This window comes from Mastomys coucha, unplaced genomic scaffold (genome assembly GCF_008632895.1).
Source record: "Mastomys coucha isolate ucsf_1 unplaced genomic scaffold, UCSF_Mcou_1 pScaffold16, whole genome shotgun sequence".
Classification (NCBI taxonomy): domain Eukaryota; kingdom Metazoa; phylum Chordata; class Mammalia; order Rodentia; family Muridae; genus Mastomys; species Mastomys coucha.
The window spans coordinates 10,135,647-10,154,635 of record NW_022196898.1 but is presented as its reverse complement, the minus strand read 5'-3'; the positions used below and the strand labels follow the sequence as shown (position 1 = coordinate 10,154,635).

Genomic DNA, 18,989 nt, shown 5'->3' with positions numbered 1-18,989 from the left:
CATCTGTATTATTCAGGTACTGTCAGAGCCTCTCAGGAGATAGCTATATTTAGGCTGGCTTGCCCTACAAGATTTATAATAAAGTTTTAGTAAATTAAAAGCTGAGGGCTAGTAAGAGGTTTCTTCCATGGACAGATATGCATTCCTTGAAGTTTGATCACCTGTGGCCAGCCCTCAATCCCATAAGGTTGAAGTAAATAAATGACTCCCAAGAGTTGTCCTCAGACTTCTACACACATAATAAGCACATACACACATGCATATGCATGAAAGTATGTACATAAATAAATATATATATATATGAGTAAAACTATTACAAAATTAAATTTCTATCACATATATTCTTTATAAAATGAGTCTGTGTCTGATGAAGCTTGTTGGTTCTCCTTGATAATTCATGAATATAAAAAGAGAAGAACATGGGAAATTGCCAAAGAAATGACTAATAGCAAACTCTAGTAACCACATAGCTCAAACTTAAAGTTTGATTGCTAGATATGATAGCCCAACTAGAAGAACATATCCCAAGTAATGGCAACAACTTTTAGGAGAGCTTTGGCTCCAGTTGTTTGGAACCCACAGGAAGACCAAGCTGCATATCTGCTACATATGTGCAGAAGGCTAGGTCCAGCCCAAGTATGCTCTTTGGTTGGTACTTCAGTCTCTGAGAGCACCAAGGATCCAGGGTAGTTGACTCTTGTTAGTTGGTCTTTTTTTTTGTTGTGGAATTCCTATACCCTGCAGGACTACAATACTTGCCCCAACTCTTCCACAAAAGTCCTCAGCTCCATCCACTATTTGGTTTAGATCTCTGCATCTGTCTGAGGACTGATATACTAAATTCTTATCTGTAAGCATAACAGAGTAATATTAGTTGTGTCAAAAATTGGTGCTTGCTCTCTTTATTTCTTAAGGATAGGGTAAATTTGAGATTATACATTTTATATGTGATTTGTGTACCTATCACTCCTTTGGTGGTCCTGCCTGGCTATAGGATGTGGTCTCTTCAGGTTCCATATCCCCAATGTTCTGAATCATTGCTAAGTTCAGCCCCTCTGATTCTTGAGTGCCTCTCCTATTCCAGGTCTCCCCAACATCCTTGGAATACTACCACATACACCATTGTCAGTTGCAGATTTCATTCAATTTTCATCACAACCTCACAAGGGCTTTGGTATTTTCAATATTCTAAATTCTCTCACGTGGGAGAAATAATATTTTCACTTGCATTTCTCCTGACTGATGATATTCGACAGATTTCTTTCTATGCCCGTTGGCCATTTTGCCTCTTCTATGAAAAGTCTATTCTAAACATTTACTCCTTTGCCAAATCAAATTAATTATTTTATTTTGGGGGTTGTTTACATTTTGTGTATTTTGGCCACTAACTGCTTCTGGAATAAGTTTTTTGTGCACTGATTATAGACTTGTGCAACTCCTTTGAAACTAAAGCCTATTTACAAAACCAGCCTCATGAAGCAGATAAGTCACAAGGAAATCAGTTCTCTTACCTCAGTAGAGCCTGCAAGAAACAAGTTACAACTTTACATGTCCACTAGTAGTGCAAGGGAAGGACTCTATAAAACAATCTTCCATGTTATTATTCTCTGACAAGCAGTATGTTCTGTACCAAAGCATTGAAGGACTTGACACTTGTAAAGAGGACCACAAAAATGCTGACAATGCTTAAGCCAGCTACCCACATCTCAAAATGATCCAGCCCAGCACATTTTGACGTTATATTTGAGAATTTCAAGCAACCAAGATGAAGACAGCTGTGTTTTTAGGTCAGTGGTAGATTGACTGGTTTCCATGAATTGCTGGAGTCAATTTGTAGGGTCACAATAAATAAATGTATATGTATATGTATATGCATTCATACATTCATACATACATGCATTCATACATACATACATACATACATACATACATGCATAAATACCTGATGTGGGGAAAAGAAGTGGGCCAAATTAAAATGTATAGTACATCCTTTTGTATATGTCCACTTCTTCCTTTATTCATATATGAAATATTGCCTCATTAGTTTAGTATAACATTGAGCTGTAAAAATGCCCTTGAAACATCACTGAACTCTACCCAAAGTACATTTCAACAAACCAGAAATATATACTTTTGAAAGAATGCTAATCAGGCTTCCCTGTGGCAGCAACTTAATCCAGGATACCAAAAATCTATGTAAGTAGTTGTCAGAAAGGTCAAAGTAACTTCGATAGTTCCCCTGTGCAGCTGATGGGTCTGCCTCCAGATCACCTCTACTAGAGTTTTGCAAACACCCTATTTGCTTATCCAGGGATATGAGGAGATTTAGGAACAACACAGACACATTGAAAACAATGTTGAGAACAATTCTTTTTCTGGAAATAATATCCATGTGAGAAACAAGGGATATTTATGGTGTGCCAAAGTAGTTGAAATTATGCAAGCAGCACCTGTATAGTCAATTGTCGGTTTCTTAGTATTTTTCACAAATATTGATTCTCCTGTATGGAGTCAGAGATTTGGAAGGATTCAAACTCCACATCAGTTTTACCTCAGGAGAAGCCTAATGAGACTAGTAACCAGGTTTAGGATACTGACCCAGGGAACTGCCTTTATCTCCAGGGCTGATACCAGGGCCTCCTACAAAAATATAATGATCTAACCATGCACATCTTTCCAACATTACCTTGTCAGTCTACTATCTGAGTTGCTTCAGGACACAGATGAAGATGTAGCTTCTAAATGCCCCCTGTGCATCTTCCTTGATTTGTTTTTTAATGATGGTATCATGAGTAGAGTGGTATTGGTAATTGACAGCTATAATTCAAATCAGTTAAGTGACATTGGTATTGCTTCCATAACACCACTCTGTCCCTACCCACTCTCTTTCCGTTACCTAGGGGCATATCTAATCCTCAACCTGTCAGTTAGTGACAGCTGGAGCAGTCTATTCTGTGTGATGCGAGGGCAGGACAAGCAGTGGGATTTTCTCACCTGACTTTGGTTTCAATCATCCTCCATCTTCCGGTCTCCTCTTTTGGTTTTTCTTATTGTTGGTTAATTTGCTGTGCTACTGTCAAGTCTTTCTTGTTATCATTGTTGCTTGAATAATTCACCAATATTTCCTTAGCTTTTTGTTTCAGGATACTAGCCTGCCAAGGTTTTTTAGTTTTTGGTTTGTTTCTAACTTTATCATATTTTATATTATCTGATTAAATTAGACAGGTCTCTTTGAGGTGCCTCCTGTGAAGTCACTGACAGATCATTTTGGTAATCCACATCTTGCTATCTATTATATGACTGTAGTATGAGTAGGGTTGTGTAGTCGACCACTGTCAGAAATTAGAGAATCTCTGTATTCTGTGACAAAATGAAGTCTGGGATAGTATATCCTTGTTAGAATGTCTATGGTAGCCACAGGTAAGACTTGATAGTGCAGGGACTTATCTTGTCTTACTGCCACATGCTTGTAAATGGCATGACACATTAATGGCCTAACTAAAGTACTAGGTATTGTCCATCTATTGACTGGGTTGTTTTAGTTACCTCACCATTATGGCACAGTCTTGACTCAACTGTATATGTGACTACCTATTTTCCTTTTATCTTTGTGAGTTCAGCCATGTGCTGCAAAGCAAGGTCACTCTGACAACAATGAGTGAGATATCCCTAATACCATTAGAGGAACCTCATTGCTGTGGTACTCTTTGGTCTCATTTCCTACTTTTGTCAGAATTACAGTAGGAGAAAAAATAAAATCAGCATCAGCATATTTACCTATCAGTTGCAGATTCGAGACATGAAATAGGACCAGAGAATATTAAAAGAAAATATGTTAGGAAAACTAAGATTGGTATTTATAAGCACACCATATTTATGTGGCTCTCTAAACCACTTGCACCACCAATTCAGAGTTTTTGTGCCATTCTGTGGGTTCCCTCTCCATCAACCTGGAGAGCAAAACTGAAACTACTCTCAGATCCAGGACTGCGGATGCCACCTACGGAGAGAATGCCTGATTACCTTAGATCAAGGACTGTTGGACTTGCCTTTGAAGTTCCTTTTCCTCCGGGTCTCGTGTTTATGTTAAATGGCTTGGTATCGGTTTGCCCTTGGTTTTGATTATGCCTCTGGATATATAAACTCAGTTTTCCCCTAGTAAAAACACACCTCGATACAGCTACCTGGTGTCCGTGTCTTTGTCTCTCTCTCTCACCCACTTGTATTCACAGGTACTCAATAATCTCCAGTCCGAGAGCACCCAACGGAGTGGGGGTCCGCTGGACAGACTCCCACAAATGGCCCCTGACATGGACCTTGGACAAGGGAGAAATTAATTGAGGGACCCCCACCGCCGGATGCAGGATTTATCAGCGGTAAAATAAACATGGATACAGAGATTTCTAGACAGCTTCCCAGAACTGGGGTAGGCTGCTTGAGACATGGGGGTAAGAGTGAAATTATTTACATTGAGAGAATTACCATATGGCTTAAGCTTTTTGCCCCTGGATGGAAGGCAGGATGGATAAATTATCCTACAAGAAAATAGGGTATGCACTTTTATGTATATTATGAGACAGCCCCATCTGTGTTAACAGATCTCTCTAACTTGGGGCTGGAAGAAGAAATACAGAGAGCTCTTATTTTTGCTTAGTATGGACTGCGGGGAATTCTCCGGGTGTCGGCGGGGATCCGCAGAGGAGATTGGCATTCCAGGGTGCACAGCCAATAAGGCTGGGTTTTCGGCCTTAGCCAAGGTATTTTGTTTGTGGAACTCCAGATTTGGAGGCAGTCATTCCCCTGAGATGAACAGCTCGGGTTACAGGGCTGCAGGGGAACCGTGGGGACGAAATGAACAGGTTAGTTCCCTGATGTATATTCATGTTATATGTGAGTCTGTCTTGTCTTGATGAATGAATGCAAAGTTTTGTCTATTGTCTTGTCACACACATGCGGCCTTCGACTTGCCCAGGCCATTGGCTACACGTGCAGACAGAGGAGGGGGCTAGAGATTCTGAGTGGGAGTGTGCTCCCCTCCCTCTCTCCACACAGTCACATGGGGTGCCCTGAGAGTGGCAGAGGCCTCAGTTACCAGGGTTCCCAATTTAGGGCACTAAGAAGCAAGAGTTGACCTCTTCCACCTGGGGCGTTTTCCGTGGCAGCCCTGCAGCTGCAAGCGGTTAGCTAGAAAGTCTTAGAGGTGCAGCCCAGCCTGGCAACAGGTGTGGCTCAGGCGGCCTGGCTCTTGGAGAGTGGCAGGGACCGTCCACCAGATTCTGCTCCCTCAGCCGCCCACTCAGGGCGCTTGTGTGGAGAGAGAGAGCGAGAGAAGGTCTGAGAGAAGGTCTAAACAGCGGTCATGCGGCTCGCCTGCCCCGGGCTGATTTGAACAGGACTGGCAGGGGCCATGATGGTCTCTACATCTCCCTAGAAGCTTAGCGGTGGCTGCAATAAAGCGCGTGCGTGGAACCCAAGAGTGCAAATTCATACCTGCACAAGCACTTTCGTTTTGGCTAGGTAACATCTAGTGGTTTAACAGTTTTAGAAGCTGGCAGTTTTCAGCCGATCAGGTCAGGCAGTGTGTACTAGAGACAGGGACTTGATCGATGTGGGCTTGTGGCCTGCACTTGCCGAGAATTCCTCGGTTGGGCAACCCGCTGGGCCGGTCGGTGTGGCGTGCGTGCAGTCTCGGATGCCTAAATACTTCACAGAATTGATTTCTAAGAGTATAAATTGCTTATATTGAGAGTGGCTTTCTAAAGTTGTGGTTATGACTTAATTTTTCTGAAGAAATTAAAATAAACATGGTTAGAATTGATGGTGATCCATTAGCTACTATTTACAGTCTATTTACAAGCTAAGAATGTTTACTTACCTCTAATTTATTTTAAGATGGTTTCAAGTAAGTTATATACAGTACAGGGGCTGTGGAAAAATACGCTCCCAGCTCTCCATTCACCCAGGCCTTAATTGGCAATGTCGTAGACTTCGGGTTTATACCTCAGGCGATTACCTGTTATAGATTTCTGAATGGTGGGAACTTAGCAGAAAAATTGCCATACAGAGTATCCAGATTACCCCATTAGAGCGCTTTATCAGTTTGCTGCCGCAGGCCACAGGGCCTGGTTTTAGCTGCCGGCTAAAGGAGTAGATGACATGTGTTTGACCAGTGTCCGGCTCGGTACAGAGGAGCCTTTTCAGTATTTTGTGGTCAGACTACAGGAGACAGTTAGTAGAATGCTGGGAAGCTCTTATGCAGAGGAGTCTCTGATTACGCAATTGGCCTTTGTTCAGCAGTTGCAGCCAAGGTGCAAGAGGCACCTGTCCCAATAGGCTTGGCTTACCGGCAAGATAGCGAGAACTGTTGCAATTGTAACAGCTTAACCATTTCAAGCGCGATTGTCCAGTAAGGGCAGGAAGTGCGGGAAAACAATAAGCGGGCACTAGACAGAGGCTGGATGGTCAGAGCAAGTAAGAGAAACATTGGGCCAAAGAGCTATTACCGATGAGACAGGACAGGGTTGTTCTGGTGCTCCTGAATTTTATTGGATACAGTCTATTACAAATTACAGGCCTTTTCTTACACTGATTTTTGAAGGAAAATGTTTTTAGGGGATAGTATTATGTAGCTCTAATGAGCTGGCTTATAGGCAGTAGTCCAAGCAGAACATTAGTATATACAAAGGCCATAAGCCTTATAATGATGACACATTTTCCATAGCGGTCACTGTATTTTCTGTGCCCCATGCAGATACAATCAAGTGGATTAATAATACTCCTGTGTGGGTTGATCAGTGGTCTTTATCTCTAAAGAAAATAGAAACAGCTTCATTACAAGTACAGGAGCAATTAGAAGCAGGTCATCTGAGGGAATCAAATTTTCCATGGAACACGCTTATTTTCGTGATTAAGAAATAATCAGATAAATAGAGATTGTTACAAGATTTTAAGAAGATTTATGATTCTATGATTTGATTGGGAACATTACAGACTGGATTGCCATCTCCTGTGGCAATTCCAAAAGGATTTTACAAATAGTTATGGGTTTAATAGGTTGCTTCTCTACAATTCTTGATTGCTGGGAAATTTCCCCAAAGACGTATTTTCATGTTTTAAAGGTTTACTATCACCTTTAATCAGAGGGGTTTACAAATTGCCCCAGAGAAGGTACAGAGACCAATTGAAAACCTTAAATTATTTTAAAAAAGTATTGGATTATATTAATTGGCTTCGTACCTATCTAAAACTTACCACGGGAGACTGGAAGCCCTTAATTGATATTCTTAGAGGTAATTCTGATCCGAATTCTCCTAGATCCTTAACTAAAGAAGGGATTTCTGCTTTACAGCAGGTAGAAAAGACTATTGAGAATCAATTCATTACTTACATAGATTATTCTTTACCCTTGCATTTATTAGTCTTCAATACTAGTCATGCCCCTACGGCATTGTTGTGGCAGAAGGCACCTATTTTGTGGATCCATTCAAGGATGTCTCCAAAACGTAATATCGTGCCATATTATGAAGCTTTTGTACAGATAATTATGCTGGGTAGGAAACAAACATTAACTTACTTTGGCAAAGGGCCAGATGTTATTATTTCTACCTTTTACTTTAGAGCTAGACTACTGGCCTTTGTACAGATTGGCTACTTACTCAATTTATAGATTAATAAGGTTTTTAAGTATGCATGAATTTATCTTCCCAAGGTAACGGCTTGGAAGCCAATAGACAATGCCCTTGTGGTATTTACTGATGGCACATCTAAGGAAAGAACTAGTTATTTCATTTATGGTAAACAGGTGATTATCAGTACTCCTGGTCTCTGTTCAATTGGCTGAATTAATGGTGGTTTTTAAGGTCTTTGAAGCTGTGTCTGATGCATTTAATTTATACACCAACAGCTTCTGTGTGTCACTGTGGGCAGCTTTAAGATAGACATGCCAACAGTACTTCTATTTGATCAGTTACCAAAATGTCATTCTTTCATGTAAAAATCAATTCTATATTGGTCATATTTGGGCTCATTCTGGCCTGCCAGGACCATTAACCAGAGGCAATGATCATTTACAGAGCTCTTATATAGAGAGATTATAGTTTCAGATCCTCTGGCCTTAACTAAATGGAATTATGGTAAGTTTCATTTATCCAGCCAAACTCTGAGGCTCAAACTTAAAATTTCCAGAGAACAAGCAAGAATGATCGTTAATCAGTGCCCTAAATGTGTCATTTTTTTCCCCAGTCCCACATTTGGGGGTAAACCCACAAGGGCTGGTTCCTAATAGTATTGGGCATTTGATATTCACATTATGCAGAATTTGGAAAGTTTAAATATACATGTCTGCATTGATACTTGTTCAGGATTTATATTTGCTTTCCTGAAAACAGGAGAAGCCTCTAAAAATGTTATTGACAAGCTTTCAGTGTTATGAGCCTTCTTACACTGGTAAAAATTTTTCACTTCCTTTTACAAAGATTTTGATTGTTGAATGTGCGTATCGCACGATTAAAAAATTGGCTTTTCTAGACCTAGGGAGAGAATCTCTTCCCCCAGAGGTCTCCAAAGGTACTTTTGTCCTTTTTGTCCTTTTCATTTTGAAATTTCTACAGACCTACCTCTGTTCTCATGCTATGCTATTTACATGGCCCAGACACGGTGTTGGGGCAGAGGCTCAGTCTGCCTTTTTTCCCAAAGGGAGGGGGAAGCACGATGGCTTCCAGAGAGACTGATATGCCAGATTGATTCAGAAAGGCTGCTGCCTTAACAGGCCTTAAGAGGCAGGTTCAGAAAGTTTTTCCTTTTCCTTTTCTCTTTCGTTTTCTTTTGTTCTAAAGCTGACAGGCTTTTTCCTGCCAGTTTTGAACATGTTTTTCTTGTTTGATTCGATTCAGGAATCTGCTTTCTCCCAACAAAGCAGAGGCAGGCAAATAAACCTTGGCTCACCCAGAGCAAAAACAAAAGTTCCTTTGTGTCTTTGTTTAAGTTCTATAAGCAGACAGGTGACATCCTGAAGCCACCTGGCTTACCACTGAGATTCCAGCATTTCAAAGGTTAATTCAAAGGCCAGAGTCTTCAAAGGACTGATTTGCATCATCCTGAGTCCTGTTTCCTGGCAACCCGACTCCAGAGCCCTAGCAAACAAAGGACTGCTTCCAGCTCCACCTCTTGGCTCCAGAGTCAGGCTGACAGAGATTCCTCAACTTGCTTCAGAAAATCTTAGCAGCTCACGGACTCTGCAGGTGTTTGTAGATACAACTTGGCATTTTGCATGGATGGATGGTGCAAGAAGATGACACTTCCTCTGGTTGTGAAGTTTTCCCAGGCAAGCACATGCCCAGTGACTGTCTGTGTTACTGATGTATCCTAACCGGGTTTTCGATGGATGTGCAAAACGTGCCTGAGGGGGCGGAGCCAGAGAGTGTCTTCACAACCAGCTGTGATTCCCATGCAAATATGTTGAGAGAGTGTCCTTTTACCCTTCATTGTTTTAAACGACAGAGAGTGAAATGTGGGCTCCCTCTCCATCAACCTGGAGAGTGAAACTGAAACTACTCTCAGATCCAGGACTGTGGATGCCACCTACAGAGAGAATGCCTGATTACCTTAGATCAAGGACTATAGGACTTGCCTTTGAAGTTCCTTTTCCTCCGGGTCTTGTGTTTATGTTAAATGGCTTGGTATCGGTTTGCCCTTGGTTTTGATTATGCCTCTGGATATATGAACTCAGTTTTCCCCTAGTAAAAACACACCTCGATACAGCTACCTGGTGTCCATGTCTTTGTCTCTCTCTCTCACCCGCTTGTATTCACAGGTACTCAATAATCTCCAGTCCAAGAGCACCCAACAGAGTGGGGGTCCAATGGACGGACTCCCACACCATTCCTTATTTCCCCTGGATTTAAGTTGTGTAAATAGACAGGTATGGGTGGGATATGAGTTCTGTCTTGTCACTCTATCCTCATTTTCTGTGTAAGCCAACTGTTTCAATCTTGTGCAACTGATTCCGCAGGGTGTGGCCATGATTATTGCCACTGCTGACAGACATCTTTTATAACTCACAAGATAGAGTCCATTACCATTCAGGGTTCTGGTGTATAGCTGAAGTCCCTCTATTCCCCTGGTGTGTATCAATAGTAATAACTGGGATGGAGAATTTTCTTAGGTGGTGTTGCTTCCCAATTCTCTTGCTCATGTTTCATTAAGTAATCAAAATTAAACTCATTGGATCATCAAATTAGACTTGGATGCAATCATGGCTTTGATCTATTGTAGCTGTCTTTTCTGAAGTAAATAGATGCTTGTTCAAAACTTTACAGACTAAGTTAGAAAATCATCAAAAGATCCTTATGAAAAGTCTTATGTGTAGGTAAAGTGTTTGAGCAGAATCATGAGGACATAGATTTAGATCTTTAGTCACCATATAAAACTTCAGATGTAGTGGCACATTTGTAACCATAGCACTGATGAGTCAGAGACAGGCATATGCCCATGCCTTCTTGTACAGTCAGTCAAGCCTAAATGCCAAAACCCAGGCTTAGTGAGAGATCCTCTTTCAAAAACTACAGGAGAGAACACAGAAAATTTCAAGATATTTGCTGCCTGCCTCCATAGTAAAATGCACATGTACACACATATATACATATACATACATACACACACAGATATATATATGTATATATATATGCATATATATGTGTGTGTGTATGTATGTATGTATGTATGTATGTATGTATGTGTGTGTGTTGGCAGTTGTTTGAGTGGCTAATTGTTTAATTTTGCCCAGTGTTTGAGAAGGCCTCTGTGTAGCAGCTTTGTAGGAATCTTGGAACAAGTTTGACCTATTTTCAAAAAAGGCAGTAGAAAGAGAAATATTGGGTCTGGGTCCTTATTGTTCTGTCCCTACCCACTCTCTTTCTGTTACCTAGGGGCATATCTAATCTTCAACCTGCCAGTTAGTGACAGCTGGAGCAGTCTATTCTGTGTGATGCGAGGCCAGGACAAGCAGTGGGATTTTCTCACCTGACATTGGTTTCAATCATCTTCCAACTTCAGGTTTCCTCCTTTGCCTTTTCTTACGCCATTTCACCCTCAAAACACTCTATTATTCAACTGATTTATCATTATAGAGAATGTAGATTCCAAAGGGAAGAGATATAAAGCCAAACCTGGTATGGCAGACAGTATCTAATTGGGAGGAAAAGGTGCTATAGACTAGGGAGCCATCATGATAGAAGGGTCCCCTGCACAACTGGTGGACATTAATGAGAACATTCCTTTCCATCAAGATAACAATATCTTCAAACCTCCAGAGATCCCTTTGTCAGTAGTGAAAAGATCAGGGTCAGGCTAAGGGAGACAGCGTCTGAAGTAGAAAATTGGAATCCAGTTTAGAGGATGCAGTGAAACTAGATGGTAAAACTTGCCTCTTAGTTATGGGAACTATGAACCAGGGAGAAGGGAAAACAAAACCAGAATTCATTGCTCTCAGAACATGCAATCTGTCTCCAGAACCCCAGAGCGTGACCCCTTTTTATTCTAATAACTGTGTAGGAGTAGGTGGTTTCTACTATACCTAATGTGTTGTCTGTGTGTCTAGATGCTTCCCTGAAACTGCTTTCTTCATTCATATCATTTGTCAGAAAATGTTAAGTTTTTGGAAAAACAGAGAACTACAATAGGCTCATAATTTTCACAGAGCATGTAAAGAGTCTGGCTACCTCTGATACCATGCTAGCATCTTCTCATAGTGTGAACCTTAGCTTTCATTTATTTTCCAAAGCTAGTGATATAATCCAGGCTCTCCTATATGTCAGGCCAGCTCTTGCCCTCTGAATCCCCACTCTGCCATACAGCTAGTTTTTATGCTACTTTATTCTACACTCCTCCAACATTTTGGGGATCCTATAGCTCAATGACTTGTAAAGACAGCAGAGAACATTGCCCCCACAACAGGGACATGGAAAAAGCATAAGTTAAGGAATGAATATGGTGTATGGATGGGCATTTTTAAGGTGAGAGTATGTTAGGAAGCCAGCAAAGAAGATGCTGCTCCTATCAGCCCAGAACCTTCTCTCACAGCTCAGATATCACATACTTCAAGCCATTCATGGTAAGTTGAGGACATTGTTGGTAAAATTTTAAGGCAGGATATTCATACCTCTCTTAGGGCATTCATACTTTCTTAGGGAGAGTGAGGACAAGCCTGTTGTGGCCATGTGAGTTCCAGTTAAAGGGTTAAAGCCACTCCTGACTTGGGGTACCAGCATTCAGTGAACTTTTCTATATGTGGAACATCCCCACTGTCTCACTCATAGCTATCTGCCTTTGAATTTCAGGCACCCCTCAAATCAAACTCAAAACAAGTTTGGAATGATGTTCATGTCTCTACTTGAGGAAACTTCAGGGTAGTTTCAAGTATTTCTTCCTTGATAGAGTGGCTCAAGAAACAGAGAGGAATCTTAGAAACACTTCATTTATACTAGCAAGCTACCATGGGATAACTGTGCTTAGCTATGTCACAGTTCAAAGGCCCAAGACCTAAGTATGAATTTAGTGATCAAAGATAGAGTGGACCCTCCCATTGGGCCTTTCCCATGCATACTGAACAAGGAATTTCTTTCCTTCCTGAATGATAATTGGTACTTTGGGGTCCAGTTTGCAGTCTTGCTTGGCTGAAAAGTGACTGTAAAACCCCATTCGTGTTCTTCAGTAGAAGTTTTCACTTAGCTTTAGGATCAAAGCCCATCATCCCATAAGCTCCAGTCTCCTAACCTTTTTACTCTTAGTATAGATGACTATATGTTAATGCTTGGAGTGAGCAAGGGGCTCTGGGTGTACCAAACTACTCTAACCACTTCTGATTCTTTCTCAGCAATTTTCATTTATGTATATCAATCTAGTGTAGAGTTCTCAAATTCTGACTAAAATTCCAATACTTTAATAAGTGTGCCTTTGGTTTCCAGGGAATTTCCAAAACCCATTCCCTGTAATGAACAAAGAATTGAACATCCAGGAATAATGTAACAGATTTACATCAAACACTCCTCTTGTTGTCTCCCTAAATGGGAAGTCTGCAAATGAGGCTCAGTGTTGGTGGTTTATGGGACTCTAGGTTCTCATCTTTCCTCTATGTGTTATGTTTAAATACCCTCTTCTGGCTCTCTTCAAGAATCTTCCTCAAATATCTTCTGGAACAAAAAGCTATGAATTGAGGAACCTGCATTCCCTTTCCATATTCTCCTATGTCCTTCTAATTTTCCCTCAATTTGTGAAAAATACTTCATGAAAACCAGTTTTTATCAAGTCTGGTTTGATATCATGACCAATACTCTTCCTCTTTCACAAATGAAACAAGCAGAGTAATTTTACTTGTGATGTTATCACTTCACAAACAACAGCAAAGAAACATTTTAGTCAATCTTTCCTGATGCTCTTGCCACAGCTTAGTGACTGGATGTCAAGGAAAAGGCTCATATGGTAAAGTCTAAGACACCAATGAAGTATTCATACTCAAGATGAACAATACATCTCTAGCTGCCAAAAATATTAATAATAATATTTTTAAAGATGAGGATTACATTACCAACTAAATTCACAAGACACACTTAATTTCTATTACACAAAGTTTATTCAGCATTATGAAAAAGAGCACCATATAAGTCAAATAACCACACACAAGGAGCAGGATCACCAGGACATCAGAAAAATTGAACATTAATTTTAATGCTTCTGAGTAGAAATGAAGCAATTTATGAGTTGATTTGTGCTTGCAGCAGTATGTTTTCTATCATCACAGGGAAGCAAGCATGTCTGGAGATCATCAACTCACATAACTCTCTGAAAATACAGTCTCTGTGTGCAAAATGCTTCATTACAAAAATTCAAAAAAGTACAATAAATAATTCTACCTACAATCTATAGTTAGCTGGTTACCATCATGCATTACGAGGCGTTGTCCCACAATAAATACAATCCACATAAGTATCCATCAAATTTGATGTTACAAAAATGTAAGTAAGGCGCAAATGTTCAACCTTTAAGAACAGTATATGATCAAGTAAACGTCTTCTAATAAACAAAGTGTTCTTATAAAAAGCAGAATATAAATTTCAGGGGCAGTGAGTAAAAAGAACAACTAATGTAATTCACCTTGAGCAGATTATGCTAATGGATAGAGAGCACATGACTGGAAAAACCATAGCAGTATAGTTCAATGCTCAATCATTACAAATGTCATTACAATTATACCTTATTGCACTTCTCCTATTCATGGTTTCTATTCTTTACTCTTCTTTTATTTACTTTTTTGAAAAAAATGTGTCACTAAACACCAGTGGCTGTCCTAGCACTACCTACATAAACGAACCTGGTCTTGAAATCACAGAAATCTGTCTACCTGACTGCCCTTCTGCCCCTGGGCTGCTGGAGAGTAATGTGCCAACCCATCCAGTCCTCATGACTCCTTTCCACTTTTATTGGAAGTTATTTTTTTCATGTGATACATTCCAAATATGGCTTATCACTGTCATGAAACCTCTAAAAAATGTTGGCATGTAATCAACACATGTTTTTCTACTCTTTTGACACTATTAACTACTCAAAGTGCATTTTTCACAAGTGGTAATTAATACAGATAATGAAGCAAGTATTTCTAAGTATTTCTAAGATCAAGTAAGTGAAGTAACTTTCTCAAGCATATACAGTAACCTTTACTCAATTTGAAAGGTAGCTTTATCCACAAGTCAGTTAATTTTGTGCCTATTCATCATACAATAGTTCAAAATATAACTGTCTTTTTTGTACATTTTTATTAGATATTTTCTTTATTTACATGTCATATGATTTCTCCTTTCACATTTCTTTATCGATTACCCAGCTGCATGCTTTATTGACTTACAGATTTTCTTCTAACCAATTAATATACTTATCTCTTATTTTTAATCCTAAATTTAAAAATACTGGAGCTCTGGTGAATGATAAGGCTCCATGTACTCCTTTCTCTATGTGCTCATGAGTAACTTTCACCCCAACTTTTCTAAGCCGTGAGATGTAAATGAGACTATCATCTCTTAAGAGATCATGTTCACAAGTGACAACATATGTTAATGGCAAACTCTGTAACTGGGTGTCATTGACTAGCAAAGGGGACAACCTGCTGTCCACAAGTGCTGGATAGGAAGCATTCAATTTTCCAAGAACTGGTTCAATGTAAACATGGTTCTTTTTATACTTCTCAGGAAGAAAGTCACTCCAGTTAGCAAATTTGAACAGGTGTCTTGACTCTGTTGGCATATGCTCATTTCTCAGTGCAGCCTGGAGTAGAACTTTGTCTTCAGTCACATATAGGCACACCAACTTAATTATCATCTCCCTGGTCAAAATTGGACCATGTTGATACTTTTGATGGGATGGTAACAAAGTATCAAGTGACTGTAGGCCAGGATACATCAAGGCTTGTGCTTTAATTTTATCTTTGAAGTTTAGATCATTCTGTAGCTAGAAATAAAATGAACTCTAATGAATCAATAGCTTTCAAAGAGAAGGACTTGCAATTTCATGTTAGTAGCCAGAGGTAAATAAATTCATCTGAAACTCTAGTAAATTTTCTCATGACATTTATTATTAGTTTAGAGATATGAGAGTGCCATCCCATTCTCATCCATATAGAAACAATATATACTCTGTTGCTCACACAATTATGCACATAGGACAACCAACAGGAACATTAGTAGTATCTTAGTGAGGATGACAAGATTTTTATGTGTAATATTGGATTATTTTTTTACATTTGGTTGTTTTTAGAAATTTAGCTATTATGTGTTTATTTAAATTAAGTCTTGGTGAATATCTCACAGTTGTTCTGGAACATATTATCCCCTTGCTTGAGTCTCCCAGATGCTATAATAATAGCCATGTATTACCATATCTAGTTCCCCTAGAAGAATTTTTGACCTGAGTAATTTAATGAGCAAAATCTACAAATATAATGAAATACAATTGCCAATACTTACATATAAAGTCTAATGGAACTTGGTATGCTTAAGCAAGCTTTTAACATTTATTTAAGTATATTGTGATAGACAATACAGAGAATAATATATGAAAATTAGATCAGAAGAAGATAGGAAGGCTCTGTTTCTTATCATAAATAAGAGCGGTCATGAGTCTGCAGCTACATTCTTTTCTTCTTGTACACTCTGCAGCAGTGAACCTAAATGTCACCTTTGATCATGAGTACTTCAATAGCACCAGCTTCTATAGCAGTTCTGCAACAGTAACCATATCTGCTGCCAATCCTTGAGAAATTCCAAGCTATGAAAAATGCTCTCAAGGCTGTAACCTCATAAAAGCAAAGGACTTACACAAAAGTACAGAAGTTGCTCTATAGGTAAGGTCTAAGAGAATTCATTTTAGGGAATGTTGCTGCTGTTAATATGCTTTTCCTGTTATTATTAAGTATATACAATAAGCACTAGGTATTAGCACATCATTTTTGAACAGATCTCTGCAGATCTCAAAGATGTACTGTCTTGTAGTGATGCTATATAGACAAATAAGTGACTTCTTAATTCTTAATAGTGATCCTATAAAAATTCCTAATATTATATTAATGATTATTAAGCTCGTTTGTAGTGGGAAACTATTACATCCTTTTCTGGTAGTCCAAACTGCAATGAGAACTCTGTCAGTCTCCCATATGTCACCAGTTAATTGCTTGTAGTTACTAACCAGACTTTCTACTACTCAGAGCACATTCCATGAAGTTGTAAAACAATTAGCCAAAGGTTATAAAACAGGAAATAACAATTTATTATAGGTGCAAGGCAGCAGATATAATATTGACTGGATTTATTTATACAAAACTTCACTAATAACTTAGTTGTGGTTTTTTACTTTCAGTGAACCTATGGAGCTGCGACAAGTGATAGATGTTTAGCCAGATAACTACTCATAATATATATGCATGTAAACATCTTCTGTTGTAAACTTCTATTTCAAGTTACAATTTGCTTTTTTCTGTGAACTTGTGATGAACTTTTAAACACATGATATATGTGTGTGTGTGTGTGTGTGTGTGTTTGTAGTGTCTATGAACAGTGTTAAACAGTGTTTCTCCATACTTTAACATCATTATTTTCCATGGGTAAAAATTACTGTTTATACAGTAAGACTCATTATGAAAGGGATTAGATTCTTAAGAAACTCTTTGTACTTAATAAATGAAATAGTTTTGTTATGTTTATTTACAACACAAAACACATATCTTATGTATTCTAATTCATCTACTTGTGTTTTTCTATTAGAGGGCCATGACCGACTTCAGAGACTTTTTGTACACTGATGACCCCACCAAAGAAACATTAAAATGTCCCAAGACATTTTTTGAGTATTTTTAGTTTATAGAAGATGGCATTTCATTGGACTTTTATACTGGTGACATGCAAGGGTAGTTTTCTCAAAATAAATTAATTATTCTTGCAGAAGGAAACACTACTGTTTGGATAGTAAGACTAAAGAAAAATAAAAAATTCAGTAAATTTCAAAATGTAATAAGGACACATGCTCTACTATGTTCATAGCAGCCTTATTTACAATAGCCAGAAGCTGAAAAGAACCCAGATGTCCTTCAACAGAGGAATGCCAACAGAAAATGTGGTACATTTACACAATGGAGTAATTCGTAGGCAAATGGATGGGACTAGAAAATATCATCCTGAGTGAGTTAGTCCAATCACAAAAAGAACACATGTGGTATGCACTCACTGATAAGTGGGTATTAACCCAGAAGCTCAAAATACCCATGATACAATTCACAGACCAAATGAAACTCAAGAAGAATGAAGACCATACTGTGGATACTTTGGTCCTTCTTAGAAGGGAGAATAAAATAACCATGGAAGGAGTTACAGAGACAAAGCGTGGAGCAGAGACTAAAGGAATGGTCATTCAGAGACTGCCTCACCTGGGCTTCATCCCATATACAGTCACCAAACCCAGATACTACTGTGGATGCCAACAAGTGCTTGCTGACAGAAGCCTGTTAATACAGAAGCAGATGCTCTCAGCCAACCATTTGACTGAACACAAGATCTCCAGTGGAGAAGTTAGAAAAAGGACCCAAGGAGCTGAAGGATTTTGCAGCTCCAAAAGGAGGAACAACAATATGAACTAACCAGTAACCCCAGTGCTCCCACGGACTAAACCACCAACCAAAGGGTACACATGGTGAGACTCATGGCTCTAGCTGCATATGTAGCAGAGGATGGCCTTGTCAGTCATCAATGGGAGAAGAGGCCCTTGGTCCTGTGAAGGCTCTACACCCCAGTGTAGGGGAATACAATGACTACGAATCAGGGGAAGTTGGTAGGGGTTATGGGGTTTTTGGAGAGTAAACCAGGAAATGGGGATAACATTTGAAATGTAAATAAATAAAATATCTAATAAAATGGAAAAAGAGAAATGAATAGAACAATTCAAAGCAATTGGTAGACTTTTACCTGACATTGTCAGGGTAAGCCATGGTTATCATTACAGCTTTCTAATACTTGATTTTTGAGTTGCTGGGGTGGGAGGCTCACAAGGTAAAGGTCTGCACACACTACAGAGCAATTTATAGAATCTAATCAAAAGCCTGCTTCGAAAAAGTAAGCTTAAAAGAGAAAGTTGCATAGTCCTTGGTAGAGTATTTGCCTGGCAAACACACAGCTCTGGATTCAATGTCCTGAACTTTGCCCAAACCTCTGAAATGTAGAATTTTAAAAGCTGTCCTTAGCATTAGACAACGAAGCCACATCTAAATTAATATCATGCAAAATGGATAATGATACTTGTTTAATTTAAATTTCAGAGATCACAGTATAAAAGTAGTTCAGACATAGCTTCTTTTGCATTAGGATTAAAACATATATAACACATATAACATACCAGTTGAGTCACTGTTGCTGCCAAGGTACCCCCAGAACTGTCTCCCATAATGCAGATGCGTGTGG

General features: G+C 39.2%; 1 protein-coding gene across 1 annotated transcript in view; it reads right to left on the bottom strand.

Moving 5' to 3' along the window:
- Window positions 1-13,608: 13,608 nt before the first annotated feature.
- Window positions 13,609-18,989, bottom strand: part of LOC116094275 (arylacetamide deacetylase-like 2) — a 44,516-nt gene continuing 39,135 nt past the window's right edge. The window contains exons 4-5 of the mRNA XM_031376160.1: window positions 18,925-18,988; window positions 13,609-15,495 (exon numbers count right to left, since the gene is read on the bottom strand). Of these exons, the coding sequence (XP_031232020.1) occupies window positions 14,893-15,495; window positions 18,925-18,988 (667 nt within the window). The 3' untranslated portion in view covers window positions 13,609-14,892. The remainder of the gene's footprint in view (window positions 15,496-18,924; window position 18,989) is intronic.